The sequence below is a fragment of the Semicossyphus pulcher genome, unplaced genomic scaffold (assembly GCF_022749685.1).
Source record: "Semicossyphus pulcher isolate SPU_LCO1_2020_fin unplaced genomic scaffold, fSemPul1.0.p SCAF_14, whole genome shotgun sequence".
NCBI classification, from domain to species: Eukaryota; Metazoa; Chordata; class Actinopteri; order Labriformes; family Labridae; genus Semicossyphus; species Semicossyphus pulcher.
This window is the reverse complement of record NW_027211648.1, coordinates 11,539,238-11,558,682: the sequence shown is the minus strand read 5'-3', so window position 1 is coordinate 11,558,682 and position 19,445 is coordinate 11,539,238. Positions and strand designations below refer to the sequence as shown.

The window sequence follows — 19,445 nt, the reverse complement described above, 5'->3', positions numbered from 1 at the left end:
TAATGTTTACCTTATTGGCCAAAGAATTCAGATGTTACGGTCCAAAAGGCATGGTTTTCTAAATTAAGCACTATAACACCTAGGTCGACATGACATGCATAAATGTCATCCACACATGCAGCATCTGATTTCGAGGTTTCATTTGGCGATGGCACTAGTAGCAAGTTTTTTACAGACATTCCTGCAAGAGTGTTTTTGCTGTCAAATTATCATTATTATTTTTACTATTATTTCTCAATGTTAGTATTAGTTGCAGCGCTAAGCAGACTATGCCGATGTGTATTCAGCAGATGAAAAAAGGTTTACAAGGGAAATTAGTGAAATTATGAAAGTAGTTTTGTTCAACCTTAGAAGTTAAAATGAAGTAATACCACAAATCAGCCGATTTAAATGTATTTCAATCATATCAAAGCACTAGATTTCAATTTATTATTTATAAAATTCCACATTTGAGAGACATTTCTGTGTTGAGTTTTGAATCCACGTGTTTTTTAAGCAGGAATAGCAGCTGAATTACAAAGAAATCACATGTATGAAAACATTAGAATACAAGCCAGCGAACTCAGCTCTGCCGCTAACATTCAGCGCCCATCAACACTTGTCGATCATCACTGTAAACATAACATTCAGTCTTTCAGCGGGCATGTTTTCATACATGCACAGGCACTGCCACAGCTTTATCATCACGCCCTAATCATCGGCAATGTGATGGCCTATGGCAGACACATTTCTTTGTGTCTTTACCGCCGTGCTTCCTCACAAAATGAATAAAGACAGGGTGACATTTGGTTTTCTCATGTGTTTTGTCAAATGTACATTTTCTACCAAGCTGACCTGCAACCACTCTGCAAACAAACCGGCTGCTGTGGCTAACATTGTCCTTTGTGCACAGTGTACCAGCCTGCGGCCCTTGTCATTGTGGCCTTGCACATGGACTTTAACTGTGTGTTTCTTCCTCCAGGCTAAACAGGCTGATGTCTGTGACTCTCTCTTTCCCCATAGCAGTGAAGCTACAGTAGAGGACCCGGGCTCAGGAGCGGCCCCACTGCACGAGCCGCCTCCTGACATTGTGGTGTGTTTGCCTCAGTGGCTGTGGGTTTGTTTGTTTTCTTGTTTGAACCCTTTTTTGTTTCTTAATGTATTGTTTTCTTCCCCTGACATACAGTGAAAGCATGTCTTTATGTTCACAGCACTGATTGTATGGAACTTGTTTGATCTGCTGAATAGCAGGCTGTCACATGCTATTGAGTGGTGTCTGCTGCCCTCTTGTGTTCACTTTGAACATCGCCATTTAGAATCATAAAAGCTTTCAATAAAATGTGTACAGTATTTTCAATGTAATTTCAGTTCAAGACGCATTACAATTATAAATATCTCTTTTCTATGAATACAACATACAACAACATAAATCTAATTCAGTAAACACTTAGTATATTATTTTGCTATGCACATAACATCTTTACTCTTCTGTCTGTGCAATGCAGTGACTTGTGTATAGTGCTCTCATAAAGGCCCTCTCCACAGAAGTCATTTTGACATGTCACTGTGGGGAAGGCAAGGCAAGTTTATTTATAAAGCACCATTCAGACATAGAGCAATTCAAAGTGCCTTACACAGTTGAAAACAGAGCATTATGACTAAAATACAGAATACAAAATATAGTAAAATATCAAAATAGGTCAAATTTGTTATAAGTTAGTTTATTTACGCTGACTCAACATGATAAAAAAAAATACATACCATTAAATAAGACCCTTTACATTGAACTTATGTAATAAAATCAGATGGAAACTTTCTATGTAATCAAAATACATAAAGTCACCATTAAGCCTCAATTATTTTATTGAGTGTATGTTGGAAATAAAAATGAACTTGCCTTTATACAAATCAAATCCTTCCTTTTAAGAACCAGTTATTTTTTTGTATTTTTGCATGAATAGTTACTTAATCAGTAATGGGTATTGGAAGTGATTCATTTTGACGAATAGATTTCACTTCTACTTGACTACTGACAGCATCGTGGACTGTGCTAAAAGTTTCAGTAACAAAAAACACCAACATGTAAGAACAGCACATGTTCTCTCACAATAAGCAGAAACTGAGGCTCAAACCAGAGACAAGAAGTCAATTTTACAGGCTTTGAAAAATTGGGTTCAGAGCCCAGATACTAGATCAAACAACTGAATCTAGAAACGACACAAAATTAAATCTAGAATTTTTGAAACAAAACTCATGTATGTAAACACTTAAACACAGGCAGTGTTTTGGCATGCAGGGTAAAGGTTTGAGGATCAAAATGTCAACGTATCTACTAGTAATTGATAGTTTACAGTACATGAGGAGTAAACAAATCTGTACATGTCAAACTAGATGAACCCTCAGTTTATGAGGGTTTATGGCTGCTGTCAACACCAGTGAAATATCCAACACCCAACAGCACTGGCCTGGTAGAAAGCTTTACAGTATGTATGCTGGATATTTTCTTTGGCTATGTACAGAACCAGTTGAGACGTTAATGTGAAAAGAGTCTACTCTACACATTCTTACCTCATAATAAAATATTTGTTTTTACAGATGCACAATTTCATTATAGTTGCCAGATATATGCACCTATTGTTGGTCTTGTTGTAACCAAGTTATGACAAAGATATAAAAATATTTTGGACACCATTACTAACACAAACAAAATTGAACACTCATTTGTTGTTAATTTATCAAACTTTCATGTTTTTCAAAAATAAAAATAGCATTTTATGTTCGAAGCAAATGGGCATATGCATATGTTCTCCTCTGTTCTCCTTGGTTTGCCAAGGACAGGAACCAAATGTTATAATTCTTGTTTCCCACAGTATATTTTAAGGGACGTGAACGCTTGTTGCTAGGGTGACGTCAGTTAGCCTCGTTAGCAAGAAAGCTAACAAGGCTCAGACGTTGCCTATTCATAATGAATACGTTAGTTATAATAGTTCTTCAAACATATAAAATTATTCATTTTAACGTATACCGGCAAAAGATTTCCGACGAGGTTTTGACTGTGTTGTTAAGGCCTATTATTAGCGGGAAAATGTCAGTTATATGCAGTTTATGGAAATTATTGCACAGTTTTCCTTTACTATATTCGACATAATACATACAAAATAAACTGAAACCATTTTTTTTATTAAGCTTCAAAGAAATAAGAAATCATACATTATTTGAGTGTTAATTAACTCATAGCAAGTGTGTAAGCATAATCACACTTTTAATAAAATCTGTTGTTTTTATTCACAATTCAAAGTGCTTTACAGAGTAAACGACAGAACATCAGGAACATTAAGAACATTAAATAAATATGCCAAAATAAGACATTAAAATACAGAATATATCAAATTTAAGATCAATAAAGTACATAAATAGCTAATAAATTAAAATAATTAAGTTAAACTATATAAGAAGTGATTTAACTTATAAGGCAGCAAATAAAGACCTGTTTTAAAAGAGCAAACAGAATGCCATAACATACACTGTTTAAAGCTTACAACAGACCTCCTACAGGATCGCGTTTTAACCAACAACCAGATTGTAATAAACCAGCAGCAGGGATTAATACACGTAGTTATTACACTATAATGTTATCCACTATGTCATTTGATTCAAATATTTTGTGTCTCCCCTAAGATTTAAGAACACACCTGCGTTTTTGATGATCATGAGTTAAGTTTGTATTATGGCTGTGTAATAATGTGGACATTTATAATACTTCTGTTGCATTTTACGGTTCCCAAGGTTATTTTTTCAAGCTGTTTATAAAATTTATATGAAAATTGTTTTAAAATTAATATTTTACAATTACTTTGTATTCACGAGTTAAGACATCATTTATTTGTTGTTGTTTTTTTAAATAGCCTGTGATAAGTTTGACAGTAGGAACGGAACACTTGCTTTTGTTCCGGGGGACGGTCTTCGAGGCGTACCCATTCAGGAAGTCAGTCGCATACATCGCGTTTTGGTTGTGTACATGCGTAACCGACCATCCAGCGGCAGATAAGCTCATGCCGAAATAAAAATAAAGGTTGGTGAGCTTATTTTATGATACATTTGTGTGAACTATGGTACCAACAGTTACGTAATTGTTAAAATGAATGTCTAAGCTAGCCTCTTACTGCTACTTAATTAGCTTTGCTGATAAAGGGAACCTGCTAACGTTAACGTTTAGCTACTAATTTTGGTATTTTCCAACGCTATATTAATAATGACAGATTACAGGAGCCTCGGTTTGTATATAAGGATTATTTAACTAAATATAAGGCCTGTTATTAATTATAATATTCATAATTGCACAAACTTCACTACTTGTTTTTCTTGACCAGCTGAAGTTTTTAGCCTAGCGTGCTAACTTTCTCAACTCTATCTTTTGTGTATAGTTGCCACATTAAGCTATGAGTTCATTACAAAAACAAAAGGTCAAAGTCTTTCGGTCTCAGTAAGTAGTTACTATTTATTTCAAAGAAAATAATGTTCCCGCTGTTCCTGATAGGCATCATTGAAGCTGCTTGAGATGGCCACCACGGAGAAAGAAACCCCGTCTAAAAAGGCTGCAGCGCCTTCTGTGTCCCAGATTAACGCAGAATATGTCACACAGGTAATTTTTGTACACTACGTGTGTGTTCAAAGCACAGAGGTGAAATATGTTGATCCATGCTGTTTCTTTTTCTTCAGAAGACTGAAATACTGTCGTTTCACCTGTAGTCATTATTTTATATTTACGTTACATTGTTATAAGGCTGTTAGGGGAACCTGAACTGTATTTGCATATAAGATGAGCTTATTACATCTTGTTTCATTCTACTGTATATGAAACGTACCAATGTGTGGAGACCTGCTATAGAGAAATTGAGGATTTGTGCTGTGGATCACATCATTTTAAGAGTAGAAGAGAGTTAATCTGATAACGTTTCCCTCTTTAATTTTTATTAATACCAGAGGAATATGTATGTGAACCAGAAAACCACAAAGTATTGTTTAAGTTGTTTACCCATACACAATACTGTTGTAGTGGCGTTCCGTCCATAAATCAAAAAAGGCCACTGATGAGCCCTAGGCACAGTAAGGCTAGACTGAAATTAATGACAGGAGATGTAATTCGGTTTTAAAATGTTTACTTAAAAAGTTTAAATTACACTTTGTTGCACGGTAGAAAAGCTTTATGCTCATGTGCCTACGCAGCTCTCATAGCAACCCAACTACTCATGACACTACTCACTATTCTTAAAGGAGCATTATGAAACATTCAAGATCAAATTATACATGCATTTTTCTTCTTAAGGGTTATAATACAACATTAGTTGTGCTATAATAAACTACATGGCTCTTACACCTGTAATGCATAATTTCTACCAACTTCTATGTTTCTTTTTGTATCTTCATGCTGCTTTGTTTTTGCTTGTATCTTGTTTCAGTTGGCAAATAAATACTGGGCTCCTCATGCAAAGAATAAACTGCCCTTTGACCCAAAGGTGAGTTATATGCATAGCTGCAATTTAAAGGTGTCGTATGGATTGTGTGTGCGTTTTAACTGTGTGTTTACTCTCACTCCTTCAAATGTTAACATCCTTTGCTATTTGTTTAGGTGATGGAAGATGTTTACGAAAAGGAGATTCTCAAATCCAAGTAAATACATATAGAGCATCTTTAACTCACGGCCGTGTTTAATACAATGAAGACTTTTTACACCCCATCTGTCTTCTTTCTTTCTTTTTTTCAGATTTGCCATCAGAAAAATTATGCTGCTTGAGTTCAGGTGGGTTCTCTTATTAACTTTACATTTTTTTAAGAACAAAAGCTGCAACTTTGTGGACAGATATTTATACATGACTATCTCACCTTCCAGCCAGTATCTTGAGAACTACTTGTGGGTGAACTACACTCCTGAAGTGTCCAGCAATGCCTACCTCATGTCCATTTGTTGCATTGTCAATGAGAAGTTCAGAGAGAACGTTCCAGCATGGGAGGTAAGGAATACAATACCTCATTTAAGTTTAGACTAGTAATCATTGCATGGCAACAGAACAATATTTTTTTGCGTAACTTTAGGACTTTATGTTCACCTTTTCTACTGTTATTACTCAAATTGATGCTTTTTTCCCTTTTGGTGTGTATCAGGTATTCAAGAAGGAAACCAGCCATTTCCCATTCTTCTTTAAATGTGTGATGGAGGCTGTATTGGCAGGCGAGGAGGCTGGCCTGACTCTGAGGGAACAAACTGTGCTGCTAGTTTTCCTGGACCACTGTTTCAACAGTCTGGTGTGTACCACTAAACCAACCATTAATGCCTTGACTCAGTGGAGAAGTATTTTACTTTGAAAAACCAAAAGTGTTATACTGCAACTTGTAGGGTCCATAAGATGTCGATTATATATCAATACCATCATTACTGCAATTAATCAGCTCATATTTGAGGCCTTCTAACCGTTGTGCCTTTCTTTGATGAAATACAACTTCAAGGAATTTCCATCAGAATTTTGATAATCAAATCTGTTCGCCTAAAACTGCTTTAAGATGTATTATTTCCCTTTTAATAAAAGGAATCCCAAAATGCCTTGTTGCTCAAGCTGAATGTAAACATTAAGGCAGTTATTAGTAACGTCCACTAGGTGGCAGTAGCAGACTAGGCAACACAACTTGGTTAAGTTCCCACCCATCTGTATCATCCACCGCCGCATTAAACCACAGGGAAGCACTGCAGATGTCTCACTTTAAAAATCTGCTGTGATAGCCTGCTGCACTTTGATTGTATCCTATAAAGGCCTCTAAATATTTTAGTTGCAGACTTTTATTATGGGGGAAGTGTAATAAAAATCTGTCATACACAGTGCATTCTGACAACTCTCTCTCTCTCCCTCTCTCTCCATCTTTGTGCCTCCCTCCCAGGAGGTAGATTTGATCAGAGAGCAGGTGCAGCAGCTCATCTCTCTCCCGATGTGGATGTGCCTCCTACCAGTAAGAAGTCAACCCATTACCCTTATTATGTTTTTTGGCTGGTTATTGGAGCCAGTCATGTAATGATGTTGTTTGATAATTTCTTAGGAAAGAATTGCCTCCTTGCTGTGACACTAATACTTCAATACAATTGGCTCCTTTTTTTGTCTCTGTCACGTTTACAGTCCAGACTCCAACACGAGCTGAAAAAAGTCCCAAAGCTGCAGAAGTTCTGGAATCTAATCAAGAAGAAATTTGATAAGATGGATGCTGACGCTGCCGAGCAGTAATATAATTTTCTCTGCTTTTGTGTTCGGATCTATACAGACTAGAAAATTGTATTTTGTGCCTGATAAGTGTCTAAGCGTTGCTGATTTGTTTTCCTTGTGTGTTCCTCAGGGCAAAGAAGGAGAGGACTTTCCTCTCAGCTCTCATTAAGAAGTTTCTTGGCGTTCTGATGTCGATTCCGCCATCAGGTAAACAGAGGAAAATGCATTTATTCCCCAATGTTGTTGTAAACAACATGGACGTCATTCAGCAAAAAAATACCATTAGATCTTGGCTCTGTTTCAGTATAACAATGTGCATCCCTAGTATGGATTCCTACTTCAAAATGCAGAGTTCATGAATAAGCACGACTGTTCCTGTGTAGTTGCTCTTTGCATGTGCTCTCTACCTTTTCCAGCACAATTAATGTACTTAGATTTTTCTAGAGCATGCTCGGTGTCAGGAACCACTTCTCTCTCGTTCTCCATGTTACCTGAATGAAACGCAATATAACCCCTTTTCATCACTTTTCCGGTTGCACCGCTCCCTCCTTTCTTCCTGATTCGTGCAGATGCCGAAGGAGCATGTGCTCCAGCTGCCATACAGCCACCGGCGCTGACTACTATGTTGTAATGCAGGCCGACACAGAGGCCCCCCCACCTGAATGCTAAAAACAGAACATGTGTATCTGTGAGTTTAGGTAGAATTCAAACCCGACAGAGTAGATTAAGATCTGAAGCACAGCAGGATCCACGTCACTCTGATACGTGCTGCATGCCTCAAACTTTTAAGTGCACGCACACACTTGAATGCGCACATACACACCGGCATGCTTAATGAAGGCTGAGGAGGACCCAGCATGCCACTGTGCTGGCAAAGCAGTGTCTCATCGTGACGCTCACATACTCAGCATGGCACCTTGGCGTTGTCCATATGCGTTTGCCTTCCTCTTATCCTTGATAGTTCCACAGCCTCTTCTCCTGATATAGCTCACAGTTCCCTGTCTGTTTTCGAGCCCTGTATGTTCATATAGCAATTACATTTTTAACTGACAACATTGCCCGATCTGAAATAAAGTTCTCACCTCCCTGATTACCTCCTTCCTCTTCCATAGGGGCGATATCCATGGACAAAGTACATTACTGCGAGAGATTCATTGAACTCATGATTGATCTGGAGGTAAGACACATGAAATCTTTTACCATCTTTATCTTGACTTCTGAGATTGGAATGCTTTATTTGAAATGCAGAGTTTAAGATGATGCACTCAGTCTTAACACAGACATTAGTTTCCACCTTGTATGTGCACCAGAGGAGCGTAGGGCTGCAGTGTATTTGCTTACTCATGATCTCCTGATGAAGGAAGCGGCGCAGACATCCGTTCCTGCAGAGCTCGTTTTTGCTTTTTGTCCTTCACATTTATAGCTAACTCAGGTCAGCAGACAGCACATAAACGTTGAGCCTCAGCTCCACTCAACGCGTCTGTGTCATTGCCGTCCGCAGAGCTGTGCAGTATTTGAAACGGAAGTCTTTGATGGGAAGATGAGAGGTTATTTTCAACCTGATGGCTTTTGACATTAAAAGGTGTCGAGTGACGTGGAGTGTCTTCCCTGTATACAAAAGGCTTGTGACCTGAGACCCACTTTTCTCTGGAATAATCACCTGAATTCATTTGAAATGTCTCACCTTTAGTTCTTATTTCATCTGCTGTGTGTTGTTGCTTAAAGGGGACTTTTTTTTTTAGCTATGCAATCAATTTTCTATTATTCTAATGTGCTTTTGAATCAGCTGAAATGTTGGCGACTTGACAAGTTAGTGCAAGAAGGCGGCCTGAGGTGAATGTCGGTGAATGACGATTGGTCGATTTCACTGAAAGCGAGTTTCTACGTAGAAACCTGCAGCTGTTCTGAACGGCCCGTTTCAGAGGCGACCTTTTTAAAAATGTCTGGAAAAACACAGAATTATGCAGTTTTCACTTTTTCACTGTGAACAATAAACACCCAAAAATGTGAAACCCATACAGAATATGAGAATATCCATTTTAAAGATATGACCCCTTTAAAATATTGAGGACATATCTTGCTGGTGTAGCAGGTAAGAAGAGGGCATATTGCAAATACAAAACAAATCGTCCAACAATCTGATCGGTTTGTTTTCGGTGCAGTAGAGAAAACAAAAAAATGTCGAAAATAACATTGCTCTCTTTTATTTTGAAATGCTTAAACACTAGTTTCACTAAGAACCTAGCAATTCTTCGTGTAACAGTTTATGGATTCAACAAAATTAATAACACAAATTACCACTCCGTAACAGAAGATGTTCGAGTCCCGAGCTGCAGTGGCAGGCTGCATTAATGCTGTGGGGACCTCATTTGACAATGATTGCTGCCCGTTTTGCTTGACAACGCTGCAGCTGATGGACAACTAGCACATTGCTGATAACAACTAATGCATTGGCAAAACCGCCGGGCTGAAGCTGCATTATTTCTTTTACGCGTGTGGTCAACATAAATTGTCTGATTCGGTTTGAGGCAGCAACAAACAGAGCAGATTGGGATGTACACACCGTTACATCCCTATTACTTGGCAGTGCTGGTTTAACCTGAGTCAATGCGTTGTTCCTAAAAAGGGTTTCAGTTTTTTGTGATGATAGTTTAGTGGCTGGAGTTGTCATGCTGTTGTAAATACTATAAAATGTGAATAATGCCACAGTCGCCTCAGTTACAGAGTAAGACTTGGCGTTTGCTGTGTGCTCAAATAGCTCATGAAGACAAGAAAGCTTTATAAACTCTCATCATACAGCTTCATTTAAAAGGATTAATTAAAGAAAATAGAATTAGACGTGGGCTTTTCAACCTTGCCAATGAGGTTGTCTATCCGAAGCGAAGACACAATGTCACATTAGAGCTCCGCTGCTGCTGCCTGCGCAGATCTCCCGTTACAAGCGAGGAAGCTCGATAGATTTCATCTGGCTGCCTGCTGACAGGCCGGCCTTGCTGTTCCTGGCAGCGGCTAGTGGCCGGCCAGCTGACGGTCTCCGGAGACATCTCCTGTCCTTCAGCGCTATCCTTTTACAAAGCCTCAGTTGCCTGAAATCCATACTTCCCCCCTCTGATGACGACCAGAAAATTAATGCAGGGAAAATAGATCCCCGTTTTTCATGCCTGTTTCATGCCGTCTGTCAGGACCGCGTTGAGATCAAAGATGGCTGCTGGGTATAAAGCTATCTGTTCTCCCTGCGTGTAGGTATCACTCGCTGCACCTGCTGCCTTTGAAGAGCCGTTTTCTGTGAATAAAATAATAGATATTCCTTCTTTATGTTGGTGTTTTGCAATTTAGTATTCCATTTCATATTCACAATGCAGTTTTTTCCTGTGCAGATCTTCTCTTTCTCTTACTCCTTTTGTCGTTCTCTCACGCTGATTGTCAATTCGTAAACACGTTCTGAATTTCTTTTTTATATATCTCTATGCAAGCAGCCTTGTTATCTGCTCTTGACAGGTTTCCTCTGTGCTTGCCTTCATGTCATGTTTGTGCGCTGCAACAAGCAAATAATTAGCGGCTGTGGAGGAGAAGGACCTGTCTTCTTTCTCCCCCCGTCTTCTTCACATCTCACTGTCAGTTTCCCTCTTTGTTTGTCACTCTATCATGTTTCAAAGCAACCCCAAGACAAAAAAAGACCATGGATCGATAACGTGTATGGTTAATCGCGGTCCAGATGCTGGGAAATGTAGTTATTATTGAGTCAATTGATTCTTTTGACCCCTGAGTGTTCAATGCAATATGTAATCCTTGTTTCTGTTATGTAGAAGCATCAAACAGCTGCTGCAGAAACCTAAACGTTTTGTATTAAAGCTAAACTGTAAGTGTGTCCTCTGCTATAAACATATTATCCTGTGCGTCTAGGCCCTGCTGCCCACCAGGCGTTGGTTCAATACAGTGCTGGACGACTCTCATTTAGTGGTCAGCTGCCATCTGTCCAGCCTCACCCAGAGAGAGAAGGAGGGACACCTCTTCTGCCAGGTACATCACACACACACACACATATTACCACGCACACATGAAATCTTCCTTATCACCTCTGCTAACTTCTGTTATTGCCTCATCACTGCAGCTGCTGGACATGCTGAAGTTCTACACAGGGTTTGAGATCAGTGACCAGACAGGAAATGCCCTGACGGGGAAGGAGATGACAACGCTGCACTATGACAGAATCACCTCCCTGCAGGTAAAGACGATACGTGAAGAGGGGCAGACAGACGTGCAGTGGCATATTCCTGCAGCTTTCTTTGTCCTGCGGGATTTTGGTTCTGCTGTTGTTTTTCATTGTTTTCTTTGGGTATTACTGTGCATGAGGTGTGATAATAGGTGTTCATAGGTGTGATAATAAATGTTCGAACGGATAGTCCAGCCCATTTTTCTTTTGTGTTATTCCTCAATAATTTAAAGGAGCAGTTCGCCCCTGGAAAAAGGCACTGTCAGTCAAAGCTGGTGTTCCCTGTAATCGATAGAAGCAATAATATTTAAATTTGGCTCCATAGCTGTGGATAAAAGTTGTACAAACAGCTCATGGTTTCACCCATTCTACATTCCTACAACACCCAGCATGCATTGTGCCCCTCCCTCTGAAAGGAACGGCCCAGCGAGAGACGCTGGAGTGAATGGCTCAGATGATGCGTACGTAGTCTGGCGGAGGTTTTCCAGGGCCCATTGGCAAAGCGGATAGGGTCCTCCAAGGGCACAGAGCCAAACTGCATTTTTTCCCACCATTAGCTCCCCATAATGGCATGATAGAACTGAGGTTGAAAATAGGTGAACTGGCCCTTTAAGGAAAAGGAGTTAAATAGTATGAATATACTGTATATATATAATATAATATATTTTTGCAGGCATTTTGTATATTAGGACATGACTCTGATTGTTTTGCTCTGTGTTGTTTCTCTCTCTTGCAGAGGGCAGCTTTCGCTCATTTCCCAGAGTTGCAAGACTTTGCTCTGGCCAACGTGGCCGCAGTAGACACCCGAGACTCCTTGACCAAACACTTTGGGCATCTCAGGTAAATCAAAACATCCGGAATGAATCATGAAATGAACATGTACGCTTGCAGCTTGTTGGCACACAGATGGAAGGAAGTGGTGGGAGGGTATGCATGACTGGACCGAACTGAACTGTTTATACTCAAATACTCGAGCACCACAGTGTTTAGCTACCTGACGACTGATGTCCAAATGTAATTCATGTCTGCCAAGAGGTGGTTCACCCTTTTAACCGTTCTGCCTCATGAACAAGTACTTACTGTATTTTCAGGGACACATGCAGACTATCTGCCTATGTTGCAGACTTGCAGTATAGCATCAGCAGCGCCGTTGCTGCCTGACTTCCCTGCTAAATGGCAGCTAGTGAGCCCTTGAACAGGCAGCTGGTACCAGCCAGAGAGAGAGGCACGCCTCATTAATTTAATCGATTTGCAGTGGCTTGAGAATAAACTCTTTGAACAGCTGTGTTTGTCAGATCATATTAGCTTGCCAAAGAGCCAAAAGCACCCACGCTTTGATGAACTGGCCTGCGTGTGGTTTTTTAACTTGTACACATGTGTGGAGGCGGTGAATAGACATTGATTTGTTGGCTGTTTGTAATCACTTCCTGGCTTTTAACCTTTCTTGGCATTTAATATGATAATAAAAATGTTTGGATTATGACCTGAGCTTTGAGAAGGTCATTTAAATCAGGCTGTTTTTGCTCTTTAACGCCCTCTAAGTGAGTTACTGATTACCTGTTGTTTGTGGAGTACGCCATGTCTTTATTTGTCATGATTGCACTGAGGTGCCATGTTGGAACAACATGAATTTCCTCTTTGCAGTTGATTTTTGTGTTTCCATCACCTCTTTTTAACTTCTCAAGTGGATTATAAGTGCTTAAAACCCACTGTACGTTTCTTTGAGTCAGGCAGAGGGTTATGAGCCAAGCTGAGCTGAATCAGGTAAAGAATTAGCTGAACCATTTCATGTTTCTCTCGAAGCTCTGCTCCTTTTCCCAGAATTAGGGTTTTGAATATAGCAGGAACCGCATTGTTCCCGGCTCCGCGACTGTCACCGAAGCAGCTCCTGGGTAACTCCAAATATGCCGATCAGATTTAACGAGGCACTTTTCATCCAAACAACTCACGCTAATGCCAGTTTATTCCAGCTGCGCTACCCACAGGCTAAGCTCCCAGTCACCCGCCGCTCTGAATTTATCCGCTAAGTCCCTCAAACACACAAACGCAGCATTATTGCATAGCCTGCCCACACATAAGCACACCCATTCTTCCACTCTCGCACACACACTTCTATCAGTTACATAAAACGTGTTGAGTGTCATTTCAGGCCAAAGAATGAATTGACTGAGAGATCAAAGGGTGTGTAAGACTTTGTGTGCTTGCAAAAACTGAAGAGAGCCCTCACTACTGGAGATGTCACAATAATTGGTGTAATTAGTTTTGTGGATTACTTCTTCAGCAGTTTGCCTGTCATTGGAAAGACTGTTTAGATTTTATCAATTTCACTTCTGATTCAATTGTGGATCTATTTCTGAGAATATTATGTGATGACAGAAAAAATACAGCGAAAGCTTGAAAAACACATTTTTTTGGACAGATTTAGGTTGCTGTAAAAGCTGTCATAGTTTTGTTTTTCTAACAAATATGTTCTCAAAAAGAGAGAATTGTTGTGCTTGTGATGTTACATTGTGGTTGTGAGTACACAAATGTCTACCTAGCTGAATGCAAGTTCTCTTATCTGACCGGATAATAATAAAGTTCCATATTATTGTTAGGGATGCACGATATTATCGACACATTATCGATATCTGCAGATTATAGCTTGAAAATGACACATCAGTATCGGCAAATATGTCATTTTTCTGCCGATAAAACAATGCTTTAAATGTCCCGAAATGCTCGATGATTCCCTAAAAAAAATTTGACACAATGCTACAACATTAACTCGGCATGAGTGTGCGGCGCACTGCCTGCGCAAAGTTATCACAATACACAAATAAAGACAATGAAAAGATGTTAAACAACTCTTAACTAGCTAAAAGTTAGCTCACATTTTCGTCATTTTACCGGACTTAACAACATCAAACATGCCGAAAATACACTCACGGCCAAAGCTGACACTAACAGAGTGTAACATAAACATCAGTGCAAAGCTAATTTACATATTCATGGTGCACATACGATAAAAAGAGTCACTCGGCGGTCACTGATGTCTCCGTAGCAGGTGCAGTAAACAAGTCCGGGCATGTCTCCCTCACTGCCGTGTTTCAGGGGGGATGCTGCATTCAGGTGCGCTCAGAAATATGATCAGACACGTGACCTTTTGTACAACGCCTCTTCTGTCTAGCGTGAAGAAGGGTGCAAGATGTCTGTGGTTTTTGGCCCCTACAGTAAGAGTAGGCATGATATCGCAAAAAATCCATTATCGTGCATCCCTCATTATTGTAATGAACTTGCGGCCTAATGTGTAACCCAGAATCTCAATAAGGGTCAAGACTTCATGCTAGAGAGGAAACTGACTGTAGTCCAGTTTCTGTTATGTCCCCATCGTTACCTTACCCTGCCAGTAGCTCAGCTGTCAGTCATGACCCGGTCCAGTCATCTTCATTACTCACAGTGAGTTGTTGTGCTGCTGTTATTTAGTTGCTAAGGGAAGAAATGTCCACATGACCAATGCCAGGTCATCCGCTGAGCCACCAGACTGCAACATTGGCAGAATTGCCACCCCACTGCCCAAGTAGCAGAAAGCATGCACATACACGGATACAGTCAGTCAGCACCACGTGTGGCTGTCCGGGCTTGTCACAATGTGTCCAGGCCCTGTCCTTCGTTGTGTACCAGACCCTGCCTGTGTCAACCTGATTAAAACAGGTCTGTATGCAGAGAGCCGTGCCTCAGCTTTCCGAGACGGAGATGCGCTTTGATTTTCATAATCCTGTCGCATCAGTGCACCCCGGCCCCTTAACACACACATGCTGACAGCGCAGGAGTGCAGTGTCAAAGCAAACAGAAGTATTGCTTTGTGCGGCAGTGCTAACAAGTACAAAGAATGTGAGAGGGCTGTGTATCTTCACACATGCAGTGGTGTTGCTGTCGTTTAAAAAAATAATCTTTTTAGAAGAGAGGTCATGTTCCGGAAAAAAGGCTGGACCTACACATCATTTCTTTCTATGAATACAATGCACCAAAGTAATGATATGTAGTAATTACTGTTGTGGACAGACTCTCAGACTGTCCCTGTTGTTATCATTATCTCCACGATTTCAGTCTGTGCCAAATCATTGTCTTTGTACAGGAGTTAGTTATGGAGTGTGCCAGCCAAATGTGTAATTTGCAAATGCAAATCTTCTTGTAGACTCTAACCCCTTGTTTATCTCATTTTTCTCCACAGTCCCAATACGCTCCACCGGGTGGCCTCGTACCTGTGTCTGCTGCCAGAGCTGCCTGAAGGCCAGGACACCTCCCATGAGAAGGAGGTTCTCCTTGAGCTGCTGGTAAGTAGTGTCAGCTAGCGTGTTTAATTATGTTTTAGGATTATCAAGTACATATCCTGTTAAGTTACTTTGATACTTAAGTCTGACACCTCACAATGGGATTAATAGCTGATAAAGAATTATCAGGTCCATCTGGTACAGTGTAATCTCAGGTAGGAAGCAGACAGGTTCATCATTTTGGTTCTAATTTATCCACAAGGGCCGTATTTGGTATTTTCAGTTAAATATGATTCTATACCAAACAATATTTAATTAATTAGACACGCTTTTCTAGTCCTGTGACCACTCAAAGCTGCTTTCACACTTCACGTCACATTCACCCATTCACACACACATTCACACACTAATGGCAGAGGCTGCCCAGCTGTCAATCAGTCATCACATTCACACACCAACCGGGAGCGATTAGGGGTACATTGTCTTGCCCAAGGACACTTCGACATGTAGACTGCGGGAGCTGGGGATCGAACCGCCAACCTTCCAATTGAAAGACAACTGACTCTACCACTTATCCACAGCCGCCCCTGAAATTGATTACATGAAACTACTTTAGTGAGTTAAGGGGCATGCTGCAATAGTTCAGGTACTATGTGCTTGTCAACTTGCAGCATGAAGGATGCATAATTGGTATCGGTGCTCGTCTACAAACAACGTTTGACAGTAGCTCACCAGTCAGCGCTACGGCATAATAGGTTTTGTGTTTTTCATTTGAAAGTCTTTAATTGGACCTCGACCTTGGAATTCATATAGTATCCCCTCCTCACTGCCCGTCCCTGCTGAATTTTCCTTCTAATCCAATTACAGCTTTATGGCTGATGTCACAAAGAGCCATTTCTTTCTTTTATTTGTTTGTATCTCTTGAAAGGCTGGAGCTAGTTTGATTGGTGCCCCTTCCTTTGCTCTCCCAATTTCCCTTTTTTCTAAACCCCTCCAGGACACTACTGGACCCTTGTCCCGCTAGTCTCCCCAACACACACTCATACATGTGCTGTAGACCTCTTCATCAAAGTGGGTGTTTCAAGGCTGTCCGGTGGTTATTCATAATTACCCACTCAGACCCTCCCCGGGTCCTCTGCGAGAAGCGATGGAAAAGAGCTGTTTCATAATTATGTGATTAGATGGTTGCAGGAGACAATGTCAGGGGACTCGTTTGTTTGCGCCTGAGGTTGCCCCCAACAACCAACGTCTCTGACCGTGAGAGTTTGATAGGAAGAGGGCCTCAGGACTAAAACTCCACCACATGGTAGCAAAACAGTCGTACTTGCTGCAGAGAAATACTCATAAATATGCTTGGGGATGAGGAACAATAGTTGTTTAGAGGCAGTGCTGCTTCACCAGTGCCAACACGTGGTAGCACAATAGAGATACCTGCAGCCTGCAGTAGAAGCTCCCTCTCTACCAGCATGTATCCAAAGAATATCCTTGGGGTTTTGACTATTGATTGCATAAATGACACATCTGAATACGCTATCCTTGGCTTCGGAAATTATAATGGCCGTTTTCCTCAATTTTCTGATTGATTCGACATGAAAATTGGCCCCAGATTAATAATTAATGCATGTAAGTGTGATTTGCAGCCCACAATCAATCAATAATCAATATTTTGAAACCAAATTTTTCTGTCTTTGTCCTCTCCGTTGCTCTCTCCCTCTCTACGCACGCAGGTGTCCCGCCATGAGCGCAGAATCTCTCAGATCGAGCAACTTAACCAGATGCCCCTTTATCCTACGGAGAAGATAATCTGGGATGAGAACATCGTCCCGACGGAGTACTACTCTGGAGAAGGTGTGTGTGTGAATTGTGATTGTCCTTTGCCAGTGTGAGTTAATGTGCGCTGGAGCACATTCTAATTCTAATTTCAGAGTCTAGCCGGTGTCTCATCCTCGTAAGTACACTCACACCTGTTATCCCCCATCCTAAGGGCACTCATCTGCCACTGAGGTGGCACCTTTTTCCTTGGGGAATCCTCTTAACATTTATTTCAAGGACACCTTTAACAGCTCTCATACACCCTTTGAAATGTAATCAACACCCCTTAAGCATATTAATCTTTGGCTGTAACATGTAGACATTCAGTAGTGTGTGAGAAACAACAGATAGATAACTTGATTATGGCCTTAAATTGACTCACAGTAAGTGTGTGTATGCAATTACCCACATATTTATATCATTATATAAACTCCATCTATCCATGTCTGTCCACTTGTTTCTGTATTCAGGCTGCCTCGCACTACCCAAGCTGAATCTCCAGTTCCTGACCCTCCATGACTACCTGTTGAGGAACTTTAACCTCTTTCGTCTGGAGTCCACCTATGAAATCAGACAGGACATAGAGGATGTGGTGTGGCGTATGAAACCATGGTGAGATGTCCTCAACGCTTTGAACTTACATGAAACTTAACTCAGAATCTCCCTTTTTCTCTTGGTACAAAAATTGAAATTGTGTGATTAACGTGTTTGAACACGTATTTATTTGTGTTGGTGTCACATAAATAGAGCCTGTATGATATGGGATTTTTAAGACAGATATAATACATTTATAATGGGGACGTTTAACTGATTACCGATACCTGACAATATAATGAATTTTTGGGCTGTAATGAAAATTTTGCACCATTTTGAGACTAATAGGTACTCAGATGGCTACTTTCTAAACTTTATGAAAGAATATTTAACGTTATTATGCATTGTCAATAGGGGTGGGAAAATTTTGATCGGCAATATATCGTCGTCCTGACTTGTGGAATACAATGATCGATATGCTGATGCCAAATAGTTTTATATTTTTACAAATAAATGGCGCTCTAAACGGATTTCCTTCATGACTCGGACAGTGGTGAAAAGAAGTTAAGAGATGCGCCAGCCACTTTTTAATCCAAAGTCCTAATTTGGTCTATAATTCTGTAAACTTAAAGGGCCAGTTTGCCGATTTTCAACCTCAGCGCTATCATGCTATCATGGGAATATAATGCCATTGTGGTAGAAAAAAATGCAATTTCACTTTGTGCCTTTTGGAGGACGCTATCTGCTTCTCCAATGGGCCATGGAAAACCTCCGCCAGATGACGTGTTTTACGTCGTCTGGCGGAGGCCAGGGAGCTTGCGAAACTACACTTCCTCAATCTAGGACGCCCGCCTCTGATGTCATGTGTCGTTCAAAATCGTCAGGTTGAAAATGTAGACTGCAGACCTGAAGATTTTTAAGACGATCCGCCGGCATATTCTCGTCGTATTTCGGATTCTGTACCACTCTGAGCCATTGCCTGCAGCTAAAATGGTAGTATTTCACTCCGGCGTCTCTCGCTGGGCCGTTCCTTTCAGAGGGAGGGACGCAATGCATGCTGGGTGTTGTAGGAATGTAGAATGGGCGAAACCACGAGCTGCTTGTACAACTTTCTCCACAGCTATGGCGACAATTTCAAATATTATTGCTTCTATGGGTTACAGAGAACACCAGCTTTGACTGACAGTGTTTTTTTCCAGGGGCGAAATGCTCCTTTATATTTGCAGACACCAAACTGCAGTGAATAAATACATGAATCCTGTGCTTGACCTTTTTAGGGGGTATATTGTATTCTTCTTCAGTTAATTACATATCATGATGTATCATTGTATGATTTTCTTGCAATATATCAATTATTGCAGAATCACTGTATCATGATATTATCGTAACGTATCATGAGTTACCCTG

General features: G+C 40.5%; 1 protein-coding gene across 1 annotated transcript in view; it reads left to right on the top strand.

Moving 5' to 3' along the window:
- Positions 1 to 3,972: 3,972 nt before the first annotated feature.
- Positions 3,973 to 19,445, top strand: part of aqr (aquarius intron-binding spliceosomal factor) — a 54,601-nt gene continuing 39,128 nt past the window's right edge. Inside the window, exons 1-17 of the mRNA XM_069662382.1 lie at positions 3,973 to 4,051; positions 4,517 to 4,621; positions 5,439 to 5,495; positions 5,609 to 5,649; positions 5,744 to 5,779; positions 5,870 to 5,990; positions 6,142 to 6,282; positions 6,910 to 6,978; positions 7,143 to 7,243; positions 7,357 to 7,433; positions 8,339 to 8,403; positions 11,130 to 11,246; positions 11,338 to 11,451; positions 12,176 to 12,279; positions 15,653 to 15,755; positions 17,420 to 17,540; positions 17,975 to 18,116. Of these exons, the coding sequence (XP_069518483.1) occupies positions 4,538 to 4,621; positions 5,439 to 5,495; positions 5,609 to 5,649; positions 5,744 to 5,779; positions 5,870 to 5,990; positions 6,142 to 6,282; positions 6,910 to 6,978; positions 7,143 to 7,243; positions 7,357 to 7,433; positions 8,339 to 8,403; positions 11,130 to 11,246; positions 11,338 to 11,451; positions 12,176 to 12,279; positions 15,653 to 15,755; positions 17,420 to 17,540; positions 17,975 to 18,116 (1,493 nt within the window). The 5' untranslated portion in view covers positions 3,973 to 4,051; positions 4,517 to 4,537. The remainder of the gene's footprint in view (positions 4,052 to 4,516; positions 4,622 to 5,438; positions 5,496 to 5,608; positions 5,650 to 5,743; positions 5,780 to 5,869; positions 5,991 to 6,141; positions 6,283 to 6,909; positions 6,979 to 7,142; positions 7,244 to 7,356; positions 7,434 to 8,338; positions 8,404 to 11,129; positions 11,247 to 11,337; positions 11,452 to 12,175; positions 12,280 to 15,652; positions 15,756 to 17,419; positions 17,541 to 17,974; positions 18,117 to 19,445) is intronic.